The 18,083-nt window shown below is 38.6% G+C and overlaps 1 protein-coding gene across 4 annotated transcripts in view; it reads right to left on the bottom strand.

Annotated features, from left to right (window-relative positions):
• SHTN1 (shootin 1) overlaps positions 1–18,083 on the bottom strand; it is a 121,025-nt gene that overhangs the window by 55,574 nt on the left and 47,368 nt on the right. For all 4 annotated transcript variants that reach the window (XM_064373801.1, XM_064373804.1, XM_064373803.1 and 1 more), the window contains 5 exons: positions 16,996–17,164; positions 15,244–15,341; positions 11,371–11,452; positions 6,963–7,057; positions 159–305 (listed from right to left, as the gene is read on the bottom strand). In XM_064373801.1, the coding sequence (XP_064229871.1) occupies positions 159–305; positions 6,963–7,057; positions 11,371–11,452; positions 15,244–15,341; positions 16,996–17,164 (591 nt within the window). The remainder of the gene's footprint in view (positions 1–158; positions 306–6,962; positions 7,058–11,370; positions 11,453–15,243; positions 15,342–16,995; positions 17,165–18,083) is intronic.

Raw genomic sequence — 18,083 nt, 5'->3', positions numbered from 1 at the left:
TTTAGTTACTTTTTTCTAAAAGGTGGTTGGAAGAACTTAGTAACTAAGGCAAATATGAAACAATAAATGACTGAACTGACTCCGCTGGTGCCCTTCATCTGAAATATATGAGTGTGTATGCATGTATGTATCTAAGAATCCAGAAGAAAATGGGTTACCTTTTGTTGATGCTGAATTCTCTCTTCTTCAAGGAGCTGGGTAAGTTTTGCATTTTCATCTAAAGCTTTCAAAAGCTGCTGATCAGGGATAGAGCTCTGCAGCAGAAGGTGGCTTTGTCTCTTTAGCTTGTTTTGCTCAATGAACATCTGCAAAAGTTCATTACAAGAATGTATGTATCAGTCAATCTAACATACCTCCTCAACTGTAACTTCAGCAAAAAAAAAAAAAAAAAAGTACACAGAGTTTTTATTAAAACATTAAAGATGGGCAGGCCATGGTGACTCAGGCCTCTAATCCCAGCACTTTGGGAGGCTGAGGCAGGCGGATCATGAGGTCAGGAGTTCGAGACTAGCCTAACCAACATGGTGAAACTCTGTCTTTACTAAAAATACAAAATTAGCCAGGCGTGGTGGCGCCTACCTATAATCCCAGCTACTCAGGAGGTTGAGGCAGGAGAACCGCTTGAACCCAGGAGGCGAAGGTTGCAGTGAGCCAAGGTCATGCCACTGCACTCCACCCTGGGTGACAGAGCGAGACTCTGTCTCAGAAAAAAAAAAAAAAGAAAAAAGAAAAAAATTAAAGGCAAATTCTGAATTGTATTAACAGTTTTAGAAGTCGTGATTGCTAAGATTTCATTCCTAACTTTTATATAATCTTTAATACCTTTACTCCTGCCCCAACAAGATATTTATACAATAAGCTGGACTTATTCTTTAATTTTAATATTTTATTATTGCTTTAAAATACATTAATACTAATAGGAGTAGCTAATATTTCTCAAAAACTTACCTTATGTACACCACTAAATATTTTATATGCATTATTTTAATCCTTACATCAATCCTATTAAAGTGTTCTACTATAAATAAGTAACACTAAACACTGTGATAGATATGGTGGGAACCATTTTACATTCATTATATCATATAATCCTTAAAACAACATTATCAATTAGACACTACTATCACATAATTTTACTGATAAGGTAACTGAGGCTCAAAGAAGTTAAACGACTTTCCCAAGAACACACATAAATAACAAGACCAGGATTTAAACCCATATCTGGTTTACATGCCCAAACTCTTAACCATCTGGCTAAGTTCCTCTACTATTTACTAGATCTAATGTTTTGTTTTAAACTAATTAGTTTCTTCTCAGTGATGAAAGTAGTTAACAGAAGAAGGGTAAAGGGGAGAAGGGAGACAGTATACTAATATTTACTGAGCACTTTATTAAGCAATTTATATGTTATTCATCAAATCCTCACAACTTTACATGATTGAAAACAACATTAATTTCTATTCACCTGTTATTTCTTTTCCTTAACACCCCACCCAATTTGGCCAGTGAGTGACTTCAAGTACGAAATGTTTTTGTAAACTCTGAAATCTGGCCTACCAATTTTATAGTACAGCTTCAGATTTTTTTTCAGATTTTTAACAGCATTTTAAAATTTACACAGTAGAGCTTCAGATTTTTTTCAGATTTAAAAAATTTTTAAATTTCAGCATTTTAAAATTTACACAGTAACTGAACTGAAAGCTTTGAACTGTAAAATGATTTGTTACAGCCCACATATTAGTTTGTCCAACAACTTCATCCATCATGTAACTGAAAAAGTCAGCAAATAAAACTCAGGACAGAAATATTTTCCATCAACCTCTATGTGGCAAACCACAGCTTTAATGATTTATACAATCCTTAAGATCCTGATCAGTATTGATTTCCAAATCAAAGTCATGACATGAATACATTACACTAAAACACTAACATTTTCTCCCCGGTATGTCTTCCTAGGAAAGGAAAAAAAAGGTCAGAAGGCTTCCGTCTTTGCCTGTGCAGGGATTTATGAAAACAACAAAAAACTGCAACAGGGTTCTGCAAAACTAATACAGCTACAAAGTCGAACAGGTAAATAAACAATTGTATATAAATGAAACCCACATTCTTCTTCCATTTGACTCCTAACTTCTTTGTGACAGTGAGAGGTATAGAGACTGCAATGAGGGAGAATATGTCCATGTGTGCTTGGCTGGAGAAGGGTAAGATGCAGATTCAGTATACCAAGAAAGAGTAATCAATATTTCATCACGGTATCTTAAGCTTCAGACCAGTGGTTTAATTGAAATGAATTATTTTGGATGATCATTATGATTACAGTAATTTTTTTTTTTGAGACAGAGTCTCATTCTGTTGCCCAGGTTGGAGTGCAGTGGCATAATCTCGGCTCACTGCAATCTCCGCCTCTCGGTTCAAGTGATTCTCATGCCACAGCCTCCCGAGTAGCTGGGACTACAGGTGCCAACCACCACGCCCGGCTAATTTTTGTATTTTTCATAGAGACGGGGTTTCACCAGGTAGGCCAGGCTGGTCTCAAACTCCCGACCTCAGGTGATCCTCCTGCCTCAGCCTCCCAAAGCGCTGGGATTACAGGTGTGAGCTACTACACCAGGCCCAAGAATTTATTTCTTCCTTCCTTTCCTTCTTTTCTTTCTTTCTTCCTTTCTTTCTTTCTTGACAGAGTTTCGCTCTTGTTGCCCAGGTTGGAGTGCGCTATCTGGGCTCAGCACAACCTCCACCTCCCAGGTTCAAGTGATTCTCCTGCCTCAGCCTCCTGAGTAGCTGGGATTACAGGTGCGTGCTACCACACTTGGCTAATTTTGTATTTTAAGTAGAGATGGGGTTGCTCCATGTTGGTCGGGCTGGTCTCCAACTCCTGACCTCAGGTGATCCGCCAGCCTCGGCCTCCCAAAATGCTGAGATTACAGATATGAGCCAAAGCGCCTGGCCAGTAATTTCTTTCTAATATGCTTTTCCGTCTCTAAACTTAGCTAGCTGGCATCCCTTGCCGGCATTTAGAAAGTACTTGAGGGAGTCTGCGTGATCAGCCAGGAAACAGCAGCTGACATGGGCTTCCCGTTTCCAGCAGGTGAGGCCTCTCACCAAGTACACTTGGAGGCCAAGAGCAGGCAGAGAGGAAGCAGACAGTGGGGGAACGAGAACGGGGCAATGAACTCAGAGGTAAAACAAAGCAGAGCACAGGCTAGCCATCAGCGCAAAGAGGGCTTTCTGATTCTCACTGAACTGCTGCTATGGGCTTTGCTATCTCTTGGGAAAAAGAGCTGGTGCTCCTTTTTCATGTAGCACTCAGAAAAACCTGTTTAACTTCACATGATTATAAATTACCTCAACTTTGTTATCTTGGAGAAATGAGAGTAAAGATATATAACATCAAATCTTAGGGATGTTAATAAGGAATTTCTTTTGCAAAATGCCTGTAACAATCCGTGAATAGTAATATTACAAGAGGAAAGCATATATAGAAAGGGACTTCTTTTAAATAACCATGGTAACTTGAAAAATACTTATTAGTTTTTCTAAACAAAGATATTAACATGAAAATTCTACATAACTCCTTTTCTAAAAGAAATCTTTCAAGAGAATTAAGTTACCAAACACTGATAAATTTGAGTTTCATCTATGGTAATAACTCATCAGTTAAGAGTTATGAAATTGGTCTCTTAGCAAATAACATCATAGTATCAGAATTTCAGAGAAATTCCATACATTTTTTTTGAAAAAAGAATGAGAAGAAAATCTTATGTTGTTAATACATAATTCATTCTTTCCAAATTAACACTCAAATACCATCTGAGTTGTTTCTGGGGGAGGGAGAAGGGATTTTATAGTAGTCTTAAGGTATATTGGAAATACATGTTGAACAAGGCATCCGTAACTTAGAAAAGAAAAACTACAGTGACTAACAATAAAATATATTCAAAAGCACAAGAAAGTCTATCATTAATTTTTTTTTTTTTTTTTTTTTTAGACAGAGCCTTGCTCTGTCACCCAAGCTAGAGTGCAGTGGCATGATCTTGGCTCTTAGCTTACTGCAACCTCCATCTCCTGTGTTCAAAAGATTCTTCTCCTGAGTAGCTGGGATTGTAGGTGCCTGTCGCCACACCTGGTTAATTTTTGTAGTTTTAGTAGAGATGGGGTTTCACTATTTTGGTCTTAAACTCCTGGACTCAAGTGATCCGCCCACTTTGGCATCCCAAAGTGCTGGGATTACAGGTGTGAGCCACCACTCCTGGCCAAAAAATTTAAATACGTTGAAGAAATTTAAAAATTTAATATAGTTATGAAGATAACTGATAGTTTTCTTCTTGTTGAGAGGGATGTTTTTGGTTTTGTGTTTTAAATGAACTAGTGGGAGTTAAGAGTAGGGGAGCTTTCAATTTTTACTTTATACATTTAGAAAATATTTGTATCTTTGCACAAGGCAGACATATTCCTTTTTAATTAAAAATATAAAGTAAATACCCTTAAAAATTGATTTCTAAGGCTCTAGACCATAAGCTCCAAGAGGACAGGGGTCATAGTTGCTTTCTTCACCATTGGATACCCAATGTCAGCACAGTGTCTGGCACAATAAGATGTTTGCTGAATGCCCTAAGTGGTAAGTAAAATGCAAACGAATGGGATTCTGGGCCAGGGGCGGTGGCTCACGCCTGAAATCCCAGTACTTTGGGAGGCTGAGGTGGGTGGATCACAAGGTCAGCAGTTCAAGACCAGCCTGGCCAAGATGGTGAAACCCTGTCTCTACTAAAAATACTAAACTTAGCTGGGCATGGCGGTGGGCACCTATAATCCCAGCTAATCAGGAGGCTGAGGCAGAGAACTGCTTCAACCTGGGAGGTGGAGGTTGCAGTGAGACAAGATCATGCCACTGCACTCTAGCCTGGGCGACAGAGGGAGACTCTGTCTCAAAAAATAAATAAATAAATAAGAATGAGATTCTGTTGTTAAACTAAGTCATGTGCCTTTGTGCAGTACTTATCTGTTGAAAATCTGAGCATGCGTAAACTACATAAAAAGAAAAATATACTAGTTCCAACCTAGTGCTTTTTAAAAAAGTTTTCTTCTCACTATTGTGTAGATTGAATCTAGACATTGTAAAATTGTTGAGTGCCATTGCAAATATTTATGCTACCAATAACATAAGTACCATTGCTCTTGCTTGCTTTCTCTCCTCAAACTTCTACCTCCTCATTCTAGGTTAACATGTCAGCATCATTGTTTCCACCAACCAGTAAGGCTTAAGACCAGGTGAATGGCAGAGTCAATCATTCATTTTTGTCCTCTTACTACAACCTTGCTTCTTCCATCTGTCTTCTCTGCTACTACATGACCTTCAAGTTTTTCTCTGAGCTGCTTTGTATTCCAACATCATTGTGTAAACAACAGATGGAGAACTGAAAATGTCTTGAAATGAGACCCTGCTATTCAGGTCAAAATCAGCCAACCTTTCCAGTTTTGCAAAAAGGCATCTTCACATTATCTCTGCTTCCCCTCCCCCTCCACTGTTTATTTTGTTGCATTATTTATATTGCTGCAACGTTTTCCAGAGGGCTCTGACACACTTCAATTCTTTTTTCTTTCTTCCAAGTAATAAGAGAGCAATATTTACTCACCTTTGATTAAACTCTCTGAATAAAACGAATCATAATATTTCAAATCAGATCTACTTGGCCTAAACCTTTGGTAGAGTTCATTGCTATCACAGCTACGCTCAAGCACAGAAAGATTCCCACAAAACCATCATCGAATTTTCAAATGCCATTCCCATAATGCCATGCTTTGTCTTTCTTCTATGCCTTGGATACCTCTACCTAGGACTGTTGTACATTTCCTGAGCTAGTTCCCCTCAAACCAAAGTATGCACACAAATTCAAACTACTGCTACAGGATGCAGATCTCATGACAGACCAGCTTTTGAGTTTAGCTGACTGGTGAACTCCTCATCCTCCTGGAAACCAGACCCAGGGCCATGGAAGACTTGATGACTTCATGTCAACAGGTAAGCCAGAACAAGCTGATCTCTAACATGAGAGGAAGATCAGTAGCTGGTGAAAGGCTGAGATAATGAATGTACTACATGGCAGTGCTCCACAACCAGTGGAAGAATCACCTGGCATAATGACAGCACTGCACAATGGCTGAAGAGAAATATTGATACCATAATCCTGTTAACTGAGATGGTCTATGGAGATACATCCCAGGTTTTAAGGCTATTTGAAATGTACAGAGATCTTGTACCCAAGCTGGACTTTCCATCACAAGTCATGGGTATCTCCAAATGCAATTCCTTTTCCTTACATAGCATTTTATAGTTTACACAACACTTTTTTAAAATTTTCCCACTAAAATCTGCTTGGTCAGGTCTATACTATTGTGCATTTTACAGATGGTAAAAGTGAAGCCCCCAGAGGCTAAAGAATTGCTCAGAGGTCATACAACTAGTAAATGACATGGTCAAAATTTGAGCCCAGATTTTGACAATGAACTTGATACTATTCTGTATCTGCTTCCCAAAACCAGCACATCCTTGATTCATCCTTGGTAAGTTCTTATTCAACCTCAAGAATTTGTCTGATATGTCATCTGCAAGGTCCCTTAAAAAACAAAAATTTAAAAGGTTTTTACTGCCAGGAGTGGTGGCTCATGCTTGTAATCCCAGCACTTTGGGAGGCTGAGGTGGGTGGATCACAAGGTCAGGAGATTGAGACCATTCTGGCCAACACAGTGAAACCCCATCTCTCCTAAAAATACAAAAATTAGCTAGGCGTGGATGCCTGTAATCCCAGCTACTTGGGAGGCTGAGGCAGGAGAAATGCTTGAACCAGGGAGTCGGAGGTCACAGTGAGCCAAGATCGCGCCACTGTACTCCAGCATGGTGACAGAAGGAGACCCCGTTTCAAAAAAAGAAAAAAGAAGGAAAGATTTTTTTACAAGATACTCACCTCTTGTGCAAATGACTCTGCTTTCTTTCGAAGGTCCTTCTCCAGCTCCAGGTTTACTTGCATCTCTTCATACTCTTCTACAGCTAATATGGACACTTAAGAAGAAAAGGAAGAAAACCTCAGACAATAAGTCACACAAATAATCAGGAATATGGATGAAAAACAGTGTTGAAAAGATTCTTCATACAAGCATACAGGTACCCTCATGCATTCCTGGTTGGCATATAAACTGATAAAACCTTTTTGGAGAACAACTTGGCAATGTAAATCAAAAATCTAAAACTATTCATATACTTTGAATAATCCCACTTCTAGGAATGCATATGCTAAGATAGTAACACAGGAGAATATGCAGACATCTGGTTGCAAGGATGCTCTCTACCTCACTGCTAATAAAAATGACATAATGCTGTAACACTGAAGGATCCGTAAACTGTGGTACAAGAAATATGATTCTGCCATCAAAATTATATTGTAGAAGCGTACTTAGTGAATAGAAAGGCATTTGTGATATATTTTAAAAAATAGACTGCAAAAGTTAGTGCAAAATGAATTTCATTTTTGTTCTTTAAAAGCCACAGATAAAGCACATCAACAGCCATTTCATAGAATAGGAAATCTACAAAAGGCCAATAAACATGTGGAAAGATGCTCATCTTCATTAGGAATCAGTGAGATGCAGAGTAAAAACACTTCTTACACCTGTCCAAGAGGCAACTGACCAAATTTTAAAGCCTGGCTTTATTAAATTTGGAGAGGACACAAAACCATGGGAACAAATATATTGTTAATAGAACTGTAAACTGATAGATCTTTTTTTTTTTTTTTTTTTTTTTTTTTTTTTTGAGACGGAGTTTCGCTCGGTACCCAGGCTGGAGTGCAATGGCGCGATCTCGGCTCACCACAACCTCCGCCTCCCGGGTTCAGGCTATTCTCCTGCCTCAGCCTCCTGAGTAGCTGGGATTACAGGCACGCGCCACCATGCCCAGCTAATTTTTTTTTTTTGTATTAGTAGAGACGGGGTTTCACCATGTTGACCAGGATGGTCTCGATCTCTTGACCTCGTGATCCACCCGCCTCGGCCTCCCAAAGTGCTGGGATTACAGGCTTGAGCCACCGCGCCCGGCCGACTGATAGATCTTATATAATTCGGTATACAATGAAAAAAACTGAAGATAAAATTTTACATTTGGCATGTGTCTTAGAGAAACTCTTGGACATGTGCACCAGATGATATGTCTAACAATTTTTCATAACAGCATGACTCAGAATAGCCAAAATCTGGAAACAACCCAAAGTCTACCAATAGGATACTACCTGAAATAATTTTAGTGTGGTCATCTAATAGAATAGTATAGAGCAGCGAAAATAAACATACCACAGCTATGCCTGTCCACATGCATGAATCTTACAAACATAAAAAGTGGCAGAAGGTTATAGGAAAAATGATTCCATTTATATAGAGTTCAAAAATACACAAAATTAAACAATGCTGTTTAGGGATACATACACATTTGGCGAAACTACAAATAAAAGAAAGGAAATGATAAAAATTCAAGGGAGGGGTATGAGTAGAGAGGGATGTTCATGGGTTTGTAAGTTACCAGCAAGTATAAAGAGATTTCTTTTACTGGTATTTCCTCTGTCTTCCATATATATATAATAAACATATTTAACAAAAAAATTATATATATATATATATATATATATATATATAGTTTTTTAAAGATTAGAAGAATATACACCAAAATGTTACTAGTGCTTATCTCTGGATTGTAAAGGTGGAGATTTTTTTTCTCTTCTTACATGAATCTAAATTTTCCACCAAAAAAAGTATATTACCTGAATATTTATTTATTTATATATTTATTTTGAGAGATGGAGTCTCGCTATGTCTGTTGCCCAGACTGGAGTATAGTAGCACAATCTCGGTTCACTGCAACTTCCCCACTCCTGGGTTTAAGTGATTCTCATGCCTCAGCCTCCCGAGTAGCTGGGATTACAGACAGATGCATGCCACCACACCCAGCTAATTTTTGTATTTTAGTAGAGATGAGGCTTTACTATGTTGACTAGGCTGCTCTCAAACTTCTGATCTCAAGTAATTTGCCCACCTCAGCCTCCCAAAGTGCTGGGTTTACAGGTGTGAGCCACCGCGCCTGGTCATACAAGTTATTTTTAAGTGTTTTCCATATTTACAAGGGAGAGAAACAGCCTTAGATACATTTGGACCCAAAGAGTCACAGCTTTGTACCAAAGAGTACAAAGGACCTTCAAAAGGAAGGTCCTGTCAAATAAAAGCAACATGAATTCTTTGCTATTTTCAACATTCAGTGGCCTATTTTGTTAAATAGTGATAATGACAGGACAGAGCAGTGATGACGCCATTGGATATTAGGCACAAGCTAGGCAGACAGCACACTGCCCATCCGCTTCTGCTGAGGCACCTCAACCCTGAGCTGAGTCATACCAACAGAACCTTGCAAAAGGCTCTTTTAACAGCTGCTTTCACACACTGTTCCGCCAGAGCACTTCAATCCTAACTGACTAAGGACTGGTTTGCTGGGTAATGACATAGAATTTCAAATCTGTACTCTGTAAATCTACAATCTCCTCAGATGAAAGACTAATAATCTTACTCAAGTAAAGCAATATAAGTGGTGATTTCTGGTGTGAATTATAGGTCCCTGAGAGCCAAATGATTTTCAAGCCTATTTAAAAAAGAAATTTCGTGAAGAAAACAAAGAACGCTATGACTACCTGAAGCCCTGGCAAGATAATTGACTCTCTTTTCTATGTCCAGAACACTATAATAAAAAGTGAATTTTCACATGTTCTGGCCCTTCTGACATGGAATCTGAAACAAATCAGGTTGGTCCTAGTCAGGTATTTATATAATTTTTCTCTCTTCCTAGACAGGGGGCTCTCTGAAGGTAAGAGCTACATCATTAACCCTTGCAGAATCCTTTTTTTCTAGCACAGTAAATCAAGACTGAAAATTCTACACTGTTTCTATATTTAAAGATAGAAAAACTTAGAGAAATGTTATAATTCAGCAGATCGCCCACATTTAACTACAAGGTGATTGGCTGATTGATTGACTGATTGATGGAGTCTCGCTCTGTTGCCAGGCTGGAGTGCAGTGGCACGATCTTGGCTTACTGCAACCTCCGCCTCCTGGGTTCAAGCAATTCTCCCACCTCAGCCTCCCAAGTGGCTGGGACTACAGGTGTATGCCACTGTGTCCAGATAATTTTTGTATTTTTAGTAGAGACGGGGTTTCATCATGTTGGCCAGGATGGTCTCGATCTCCTGACCTCGTGATCTGCCTGCCTCGGCCTCCCAAAGTGCTGGGATTACAGGTGTAAGTCACCGCACCCAGCCTACAAAGTCCTTTGTTTATGAAAATATCCCAGTTGATGAATGACAAAAAGACTGAGTGCTACCCCCAACAACAGTAGAAAAGGCCCTGGGTCGCAAAGCTGAAATACTTCCTTTGAGTGTTGCAGCTTCTAAATAACGAAAGAGAGTGGCTAAGGAAAAAAGAGAGAACAGAAAGTATATCAAGTTCTTCCTACCACTCCCAAAATTACTATTGCAGAACATGTGGGCATCACTTCCTTGTCTTAAACTGGGAGACACATGAAACAGCCCCCATGAGAGCTGATGCTGTGTTTTACAACTAAGTGGATAAGGTCACTGTTAACCAAATTACACGAAGTTTTCTCTGGATGCAGCCACTGAGTAGCTGGAACTAAAGAAACATGCTGCCATGCCTGGCATTTCCCTCTCACCAGGAGACCAGGTCTGCTTTTCTTAAAAAGCAGGTTCATTTTCATGTGATTCATTTAAATGATCATCAATCTCTTATTACACTGTCTGCCAGACAGCTCAGAGCCAGATTTCAGGCATACAGGCAGGAAATGTGCAAAACCTCAGAACAAGTTTGCACTTTGTCTATCAATCTAACTTTCACTTTCCTTTGCCCCATTTTCCACATCCTCTTAATTTGAAATTTCATCATATAATGTTACATGTTTTATGTAGACAGCCTAACCTCTTCAGATTGAGATTTACTAAATAACCTACCAAGTATATAAATGCTGAGGGGATAGCTAAAAAGGCCATGATCCCAGGACACACTTAAGTCAGAAGTAGTATTTCAGTTTGAAGTTTCAAAATGAGTGGGTTCTTTGTTCCTCAAGTGAAATCACTTTTAGATGTTCCCAGACTTTAAGTTGGGTAATAAAATAATAAGAATCAGAGAGAGACTCTGCTAGAAAAACACAACATAGGAGAAGATTTTATTTACAATCATCCTTAGGCACAGGTGTAAAATGACACAAAATATACAGAAACAGAACAAACTGCATATGTATTTAAGAAAAAAAAGATTGGACAGACTTACCTCTATTGCATTTTTCTAAGACTTTTCTCTGTTCAAGAACTTCTGAATTTAAAGCAGCCTTTTCTTGTTTAACTTTATTTACCTAAAAATGTGAGATTTTGAGGGGAGAAAATACCCAAAATTGTAAAACAGGACATATGGCAATGTGTGATACTCAATTGCTGTTCAACTTTCAACATGAAGTCACAATTTAAAGCAGACATTGGTTTCAATGTGTTAAGATGTTTATTAAAGCTCTACTTTAAAGCCTCAAGGATAGCTATTTAAGTTAGGATGTATACTTGATACAGAACTTATTTATATATTCCAGTGGGCATTGGCCCCTAAACATGACGGTATGCTAGCCATCCAATGTAAATGATTCATATTTTTTTAAGTCAAAAAAAAAGGAATATAGAAATGGGGTCTCCTATGTTGTCTAGGCTGGTTTTGAACTCCTGGGCTCAAGCAATCTTCTTGCTTCAGCCTCCCGAAGTGCTGGAATTACAGGTGTGAGCCACCATACCAAGCCATGATTCATATTTTTCTGACCTAGGCCGGTTCACCCCTCCTTAGGCAACCTGGTGGTCCCCCACTCCCGGGAGGTCACCATATTGATGCCAAACTTAGTGCGGATATCCGATCGGCATAGCCCACTACAGCCGAGAACTCCTGGACTCAAGAGATCCTCCAGCCTCAGCCTCCCGAATAGCTGGGACTACAGGCACATGCCACCACGCCCGGCACCATGATTCATATCTTTAATGCAAAAATCCAACTAAAGATCACCCAGAGGCCAGGCGCAGTGGCTCACGCCTGTAATCTCAGAACTTTGGGAGGCCGAGGCAGGTGGATCACAAGGTCAGGAGTTTGCAACCAGCCTGGCCAACATGGTGAAACCCCATCTCTACTAAAAATACAAAAATTAGCCAGGTATGGTGGCACCTGCCTGTAATTCCAGCTACTCAGGAGGCTGAGGCAGGAGAATCGCTTGAACCTGGGAGGCAGAGGTTGCAGTGAGCCAAGAATGCATCACTGCACTCTAGCCTGGTTGACAGCAAGACTCCATCTCAAAAAAAAATCACCCAGAAAATACAAGAATCATTTAGTCAAGATCTGGTACTCAATTTTGGTGTTCATTTTAAATGTTGATTACTATATACATACATATATATATATATATATATATATATATATATATAATTTTTTTTTTTTTAAATATTGATGGGGTTTCACCATGTTGGACAGGATGGTCTTGAACTCCTGATCTCAGGTGATCTGCCCACCTCGGCCTCCCAAAGTGCTGGGATTACAGGTGTGAGCCACCGTGCCCAGCCAAATGTTGATTACTTTTGACTTAAATAAGACAAACATGAACTTTTAAAATAAAAGAATATTTTGAACTTTGACGAATCTTGGCTTAAATAAAATACATATAAATACTCCCACAAAAATTTAAATTTCTGAAATAACTTTTGATGTCTATCAATGAAAGAGAATACCATAGAGAAGTTAAAAAAAAATGTAAAGCTACATATATCAAGGTAGATAAATCTCAAATACATTATATTGAATTTAGAATGCAGGTATGTTTATAACATTTCAAAACACTCAAAATACTACGTATTGTAGTGGACATGTAAATACATGCACTGAAATGATAAACACCAAGTTTAGTACAATAGCTGTTTAGGGAAACTGAGCAGGAAGTGAGGAATGAGCAACTGGAAAGAGGTACACCAGGGCCTTCATCACTATGCTAATACTGCTAATACTCCATGAATGAAGTTAGGTAGTAGATACCTGTCTCTTCAATACAAATAATTTTTTTAGAGACAGGATCTTACTCTGTCACTCAGGCTGGAGGGTAGTAATATGATCATAGCTTACTGTAGCCTCGAACTCCTGGGCTCAAGCAATCCTCCCACCTCAGCCCTCTGAGTAGCTGGGACTACAGGTACATGCCGCCATGCCTGGCTAATATTTTTTAAAATTTTTTGGAGAAAGGAGGTCTTGCCATGAGGTATTGCTGGTCTCCAACTCCTGGGCTCAGGTGATCCTTTTGCCTTGGCCTACCAAAGTGCTGGGATTACAGGTGTGAGCCACCGAACCCAGACCCACTATTTTGTTCATTATGCCTTTTCAGATGTCTTAAATAATCATAATAAAAATAATTGTTGAACTGTCTTCCAGTAACACCTCTAAGTGGGAAGGGAGAGATCATCAGTAAATAACCACCACTGAGGAACAAAGCACACCAAGAAACAAAGATAATGGTCCTGAAAAGTGGTTCTGAATCCATCAGCACCTCCAGATAGTCTGTGAACTGGTTATTTTAGTGTAGGCTTTATTTTTGGTTTTGGTTTAAATTAGTAATTGGTACACACTGTCCAAAAGTAAGGTCCTTCCCAAAATATCGTCATCCTTCTTCCCATTCATTACAATGCTTTGTCACAGTGATAAAAGCAGCTCGGGCTATGAAGTTGGTGGTCACTGCTTCTCAACCTTTTTTATATCATGGCCTGCAAGAAAATGACAATATGTGTATGCAAACTGAGGTAACTGGATGAGGCTGCTCGCTGACAGGAGCAATACGTTGGCATGCTCGTAAGGCACCTGAGGGTAATCAAGGTGGAGTAGCACATCGGTTGGAAAGTGCTGGTCTACAGAATCTAGGAACCACTAATAAATGTTAAATCAAGAATCAAGACTATGAAGGTAAATCCTTGAAGCCTCATGCAAATAAAAGGCAATTGTGGCGGTCCTGTTCTTAAAGACAGTTCAAAAGGAAAAAAAGGTCAGGTGCAGCAGCTTGTGTTTGTGGTCCCAGCACTTTGGGAGGCCAAAGTAGGAAGATCATTCAAGTCCAGGCATTCAAGATAAGCCTGGGAAATACAGGGACCCACATCTCTATAAAAAAAATTTTAAATAGACAGGTGTGGTGACGTGTGCCTGTAGTCTCAGCTATTTGGGAGGCTGAGGCAGGAGAATTTTTTGAGCCTGGAAGGCTGAGGATGCAGTGAGCTGTGATCGTGCCACTGCTCTCCAGCCTGAGTATGAGTCAGGTCTTGTTTCAAACAAAACAAAACAAAACAGCAGAAGAGATAGATTCTGTGAACAACCACTTGAACCCATCCTACCACCTATCATAAATGCCTGTGTTGGAGATACACAGAGGAACAGTTCTTCCCAACCGAACCAGCCATCACTGGAAGAACAAAACATGCTCTTCTTTCTCCACCAGCAGCAATAAAATACATGACTTGGAATAGTAGCTACTATTCCTACAAATTTACCTTACATAGCAAAAAATGGGGGAAGAACAGGAAACATGCCTATGCTATTTCGGAATTTTATTTATTAAGCTAGGCAGTGGGTACATTAATCTTCATGATCTTATTTCCTCTACCTTTTTGTATGTCTGAAATTGAGGGGAGGCCGGGCATCCTGGCTCACGCCTGTAATCCCAGCACTTTGGGAAGCCGAAGTAGGCAGATCATCATGAGGTCAGGAGATCGAGGCCATCATGACCAGCATGGTGAAACCCTGTCTCTACTAAAAATACAAAAGTTAGCTGGGTGTGGTGGTGTATGCTTGTAATTCCAGCTACTAGGGGGAATGAGGGAGGAGAATCGCCTGAACTCGGGAGGCAAAGGTTGCAGTGAGACGAGATCACGCCAGTGTACTCCAGCCTGGCAACAGAGCAAGATTCTGTCTCAAATAATAACAATAATAATAAAGAAAGAAAAAAAATTGAGGGGAGAAGAGAAGATTAAAATTGGTACATGGTTCTCATTTTAGAAATTGGCTTATAATAGTAAGTTCTTAACTTAGCAAATCCCCAAACACCCTGAAAATGCTGAAGCCCTTGCCTTTCAGGCCTGAGATACATACTTCTTCAATTACTTCTACGAGTTTGCTCTTGAGATTTTCCAGTTCAATGGCTAATATCTTCTTTTCCTCCTGAACAGATACAATTTGATCTCGAAGTTCTGCATTTTTAAAGAAAAAAATGCAAAGAAATTCATTTTTAAAATGAAATAAGTAGTCAATCTGGTCAAAAGAATTGAAAATGCCAATCCATATGCAGCTTATGGTCAAGATTATTTAACAATCAAAAGGAAATGAAGAACCAAAGGACAATGAGAATCTTACTTGCGTGACCCTTTGCCATATAGCCATGGGTATTAATAATCTTACATCAGGCAACCTTATATGTACCTGATCATGTTTTCTTTGCATTCTGTATAAAACTATCTGGCATTTTGGAAGTAAATTTTTTTAATCTTTCAGCAAAACAAATTAAGGTGTAGTACTCATTTCTATTTCATAATGCCACGGGCTCTTATCACAACACAATATACATAAACATTGGGCAGTTAATAATTTGGAGATTTTAGATCTTGACTTGCTGCCAATTTATAGTCCTTAGTATTTGAACTGATTCACAATGTAACTATTTGAAAGTAGGGTTAATTCTAGTAATTTTTTCTCTAGAGTCATGGGTGTTTTGTTTTTAAACTTATTTTATAGTTTTATTATTAGGATTCAATGAAAAATGTGTTACTAGGAAGAAAATATTACCAACTGTAAGTGCAAAAGCTTCTGGTGTTAAAGTTACTTCTGCCACTTAAATGTTTGAAAATACACATAGATTAGCACAGACTGCTTAAATGTATGTTCCAGCCTACTGTTTTGTCACTTAGGTTTTAGCTGCCTTTAATTTCTTATTGTTTTCCAAGTGCAGTAAGAAATACGTTGTGTGGTTATTTGTAAATTAAATCAAACTTTTTACATAAACTCAGCTTGAAGAAGTTCTCAGAGACTCATTTCTAAACCACTTTCTCCACTGGTTGGCTAATCCAAAAAGAAGAACATGAAACCATATTGTTCAAGATCAAACAGAAAGGAGACTAATGAGCAAAAGGAACTCCTTTAAACTTCCTCTCCCTCCCTACCAACATGAATGCTATTTTGCCTTAGCTTGAGGGGTTGAAAAGTTGGGTAAGGATGGTGTCTGTGACATCCATTCTTCTTTATACTTCCAGTTGAAATTTTATCTACCAAACAAATAAATGAATATTGCTTTTGGCCTGTGTACTAAATTAAAATGTTCCAATAGTTATAGAGCCAGAACTGCTTTCCTACATTTTTAAATAAACATGTGCATTTAACAGATGCATCATATGATCTTGCCTTACAACACTGCTTGCTAACCAATAAAAAGGGGTGTTGCTAAATATATTTTTATTCCTTCTTTCTTTCATTTAACAAAAATAGCTTGACACTTAGTACATATCCTTAAGGTTATAGTCTAACTGGCTATTTCCATTGAGACAACACTTTCAAAAGTGCCTAATTTCAAACAAGAAAGTAACTCGTAAAACACAATTGTATATACCCTACAGTGATTTGGAGATATAAATAAATGATGTGGGAAGTTTTAAAAATACTGATGTCTGGGTCCTACCCTATCCAAAATTCTGATTTAATTGGCCTAGGGTGCAGCAAAATTTCGGATAAGGTAGGATGCAGGCATCAGTGTTTTTAAAGTTTCCCACATGATTTTGATGTGCAGTCAGGGTTCAGAGCACTGTCCTAATGGGGTAAAAAAAACATGCTCAATAATTAAGCAAAGAGTTCTACCTTTAATTTGCTTCTGACACTGTACTGAGACACAAGTCTCGGCGGCACCGTCTGTGTCTGTACTTGAATCGTCATCATCAATGTTTATCTCTTCAGTTATTACATCTGGCCCCAGCTTGGCCATGTACAACATGCTGATTCTTTTCAATGTTTTATTTTCTTTATTTAGCTAAGACAAAATACAAAAACAGTTATTTTAACAGCAGCCAAATGAGCATCTTGGATTTTTAAACGATAGACAAAAAAAGTGTATTTTTGTCTTACATATTCATCAACACTCACAGCGGGACATAAACAATTAGCAGATTAATTAAATAAGGTTTTATATTAAATTTACTTCTTTAACCAAGACCTGATGCCTGGATTACAGCCAGCAGCAAATGAAAATGCTAGTTTTAACTGATAAGAAATATAAGGAACTAAGATAAAATACCAGAACAGATTAAATAAAATTTTGATTTATTTATAGTCATTTATAGTCTTAATAAAGGTACTTTATTTCAAGCAAATCTTCTGTTTGCTTCGGTGCTGTGAACACCATTTAAATGTCTGTTCGCCTAACATCTCCTCTTTTCTGGACATTGCCACTCTTCATTGTTCCACATGATTTCAATGGGAGAGCTATGCTCTCTCAGGCATACCCCAGCCCTTTGGCCACAGCGAACTAGTCTAGGGATTAAGCACATGATCCAAGTATAACCAATCAGATCCCTTCTCTAGAAATTTGGAGGCTGTCAACAGAGATGAGTTTCTTTCAGATGGAGAAGAGCTGCTGGTAACCACAGTCCATTACAGAATCAAAAAAAAAAAAAAAAAGAGGAAGGTCGTTTTTAGAAAAGCTAAAACTGAAGCTGATGTGTAGAGAAAGAGAGAAAAGCAACAAAGAAAGCGTTTTCCACCAGACTCAAGCCCCAGACTCCAGTTCATTCCTAAACTGCTCCTGGCTCAGAGATTCTATGGAATTCTCCAATATTTCTAACAGATTCCTACATCTTTTTCTTTTCTTGTTTAAACTAGTTCAAGATGTTGTTTCTACTACCTCTATTAAAAGAGTTCTAGTTCATAGCAAAAAAAAAAAAGAAAGAAAT

The sequence above is a fragment of the Aotus nancymaae genome, unplaced genomic scaffold (assembly GCF_030222135.1).
Source record: "Aotus nancymaae isolate 86718 unplaced genomic scaffold, 86718_ANA_hifiasm-v0.15.2.pri h1tg000010l, whole genome shotgun sequence".
In the NCBI taxonomy this organism is placed as follows: Eukaryota; Metazoa; Chordata; class Mammalia; order Primates; family Aotidae; genus Aotus; species Aotus nancymaae.
Note: the sequence above shows the minus strand (reverse complement) of the source record. Positions and strands in the feature narration are given on the sequence as shown.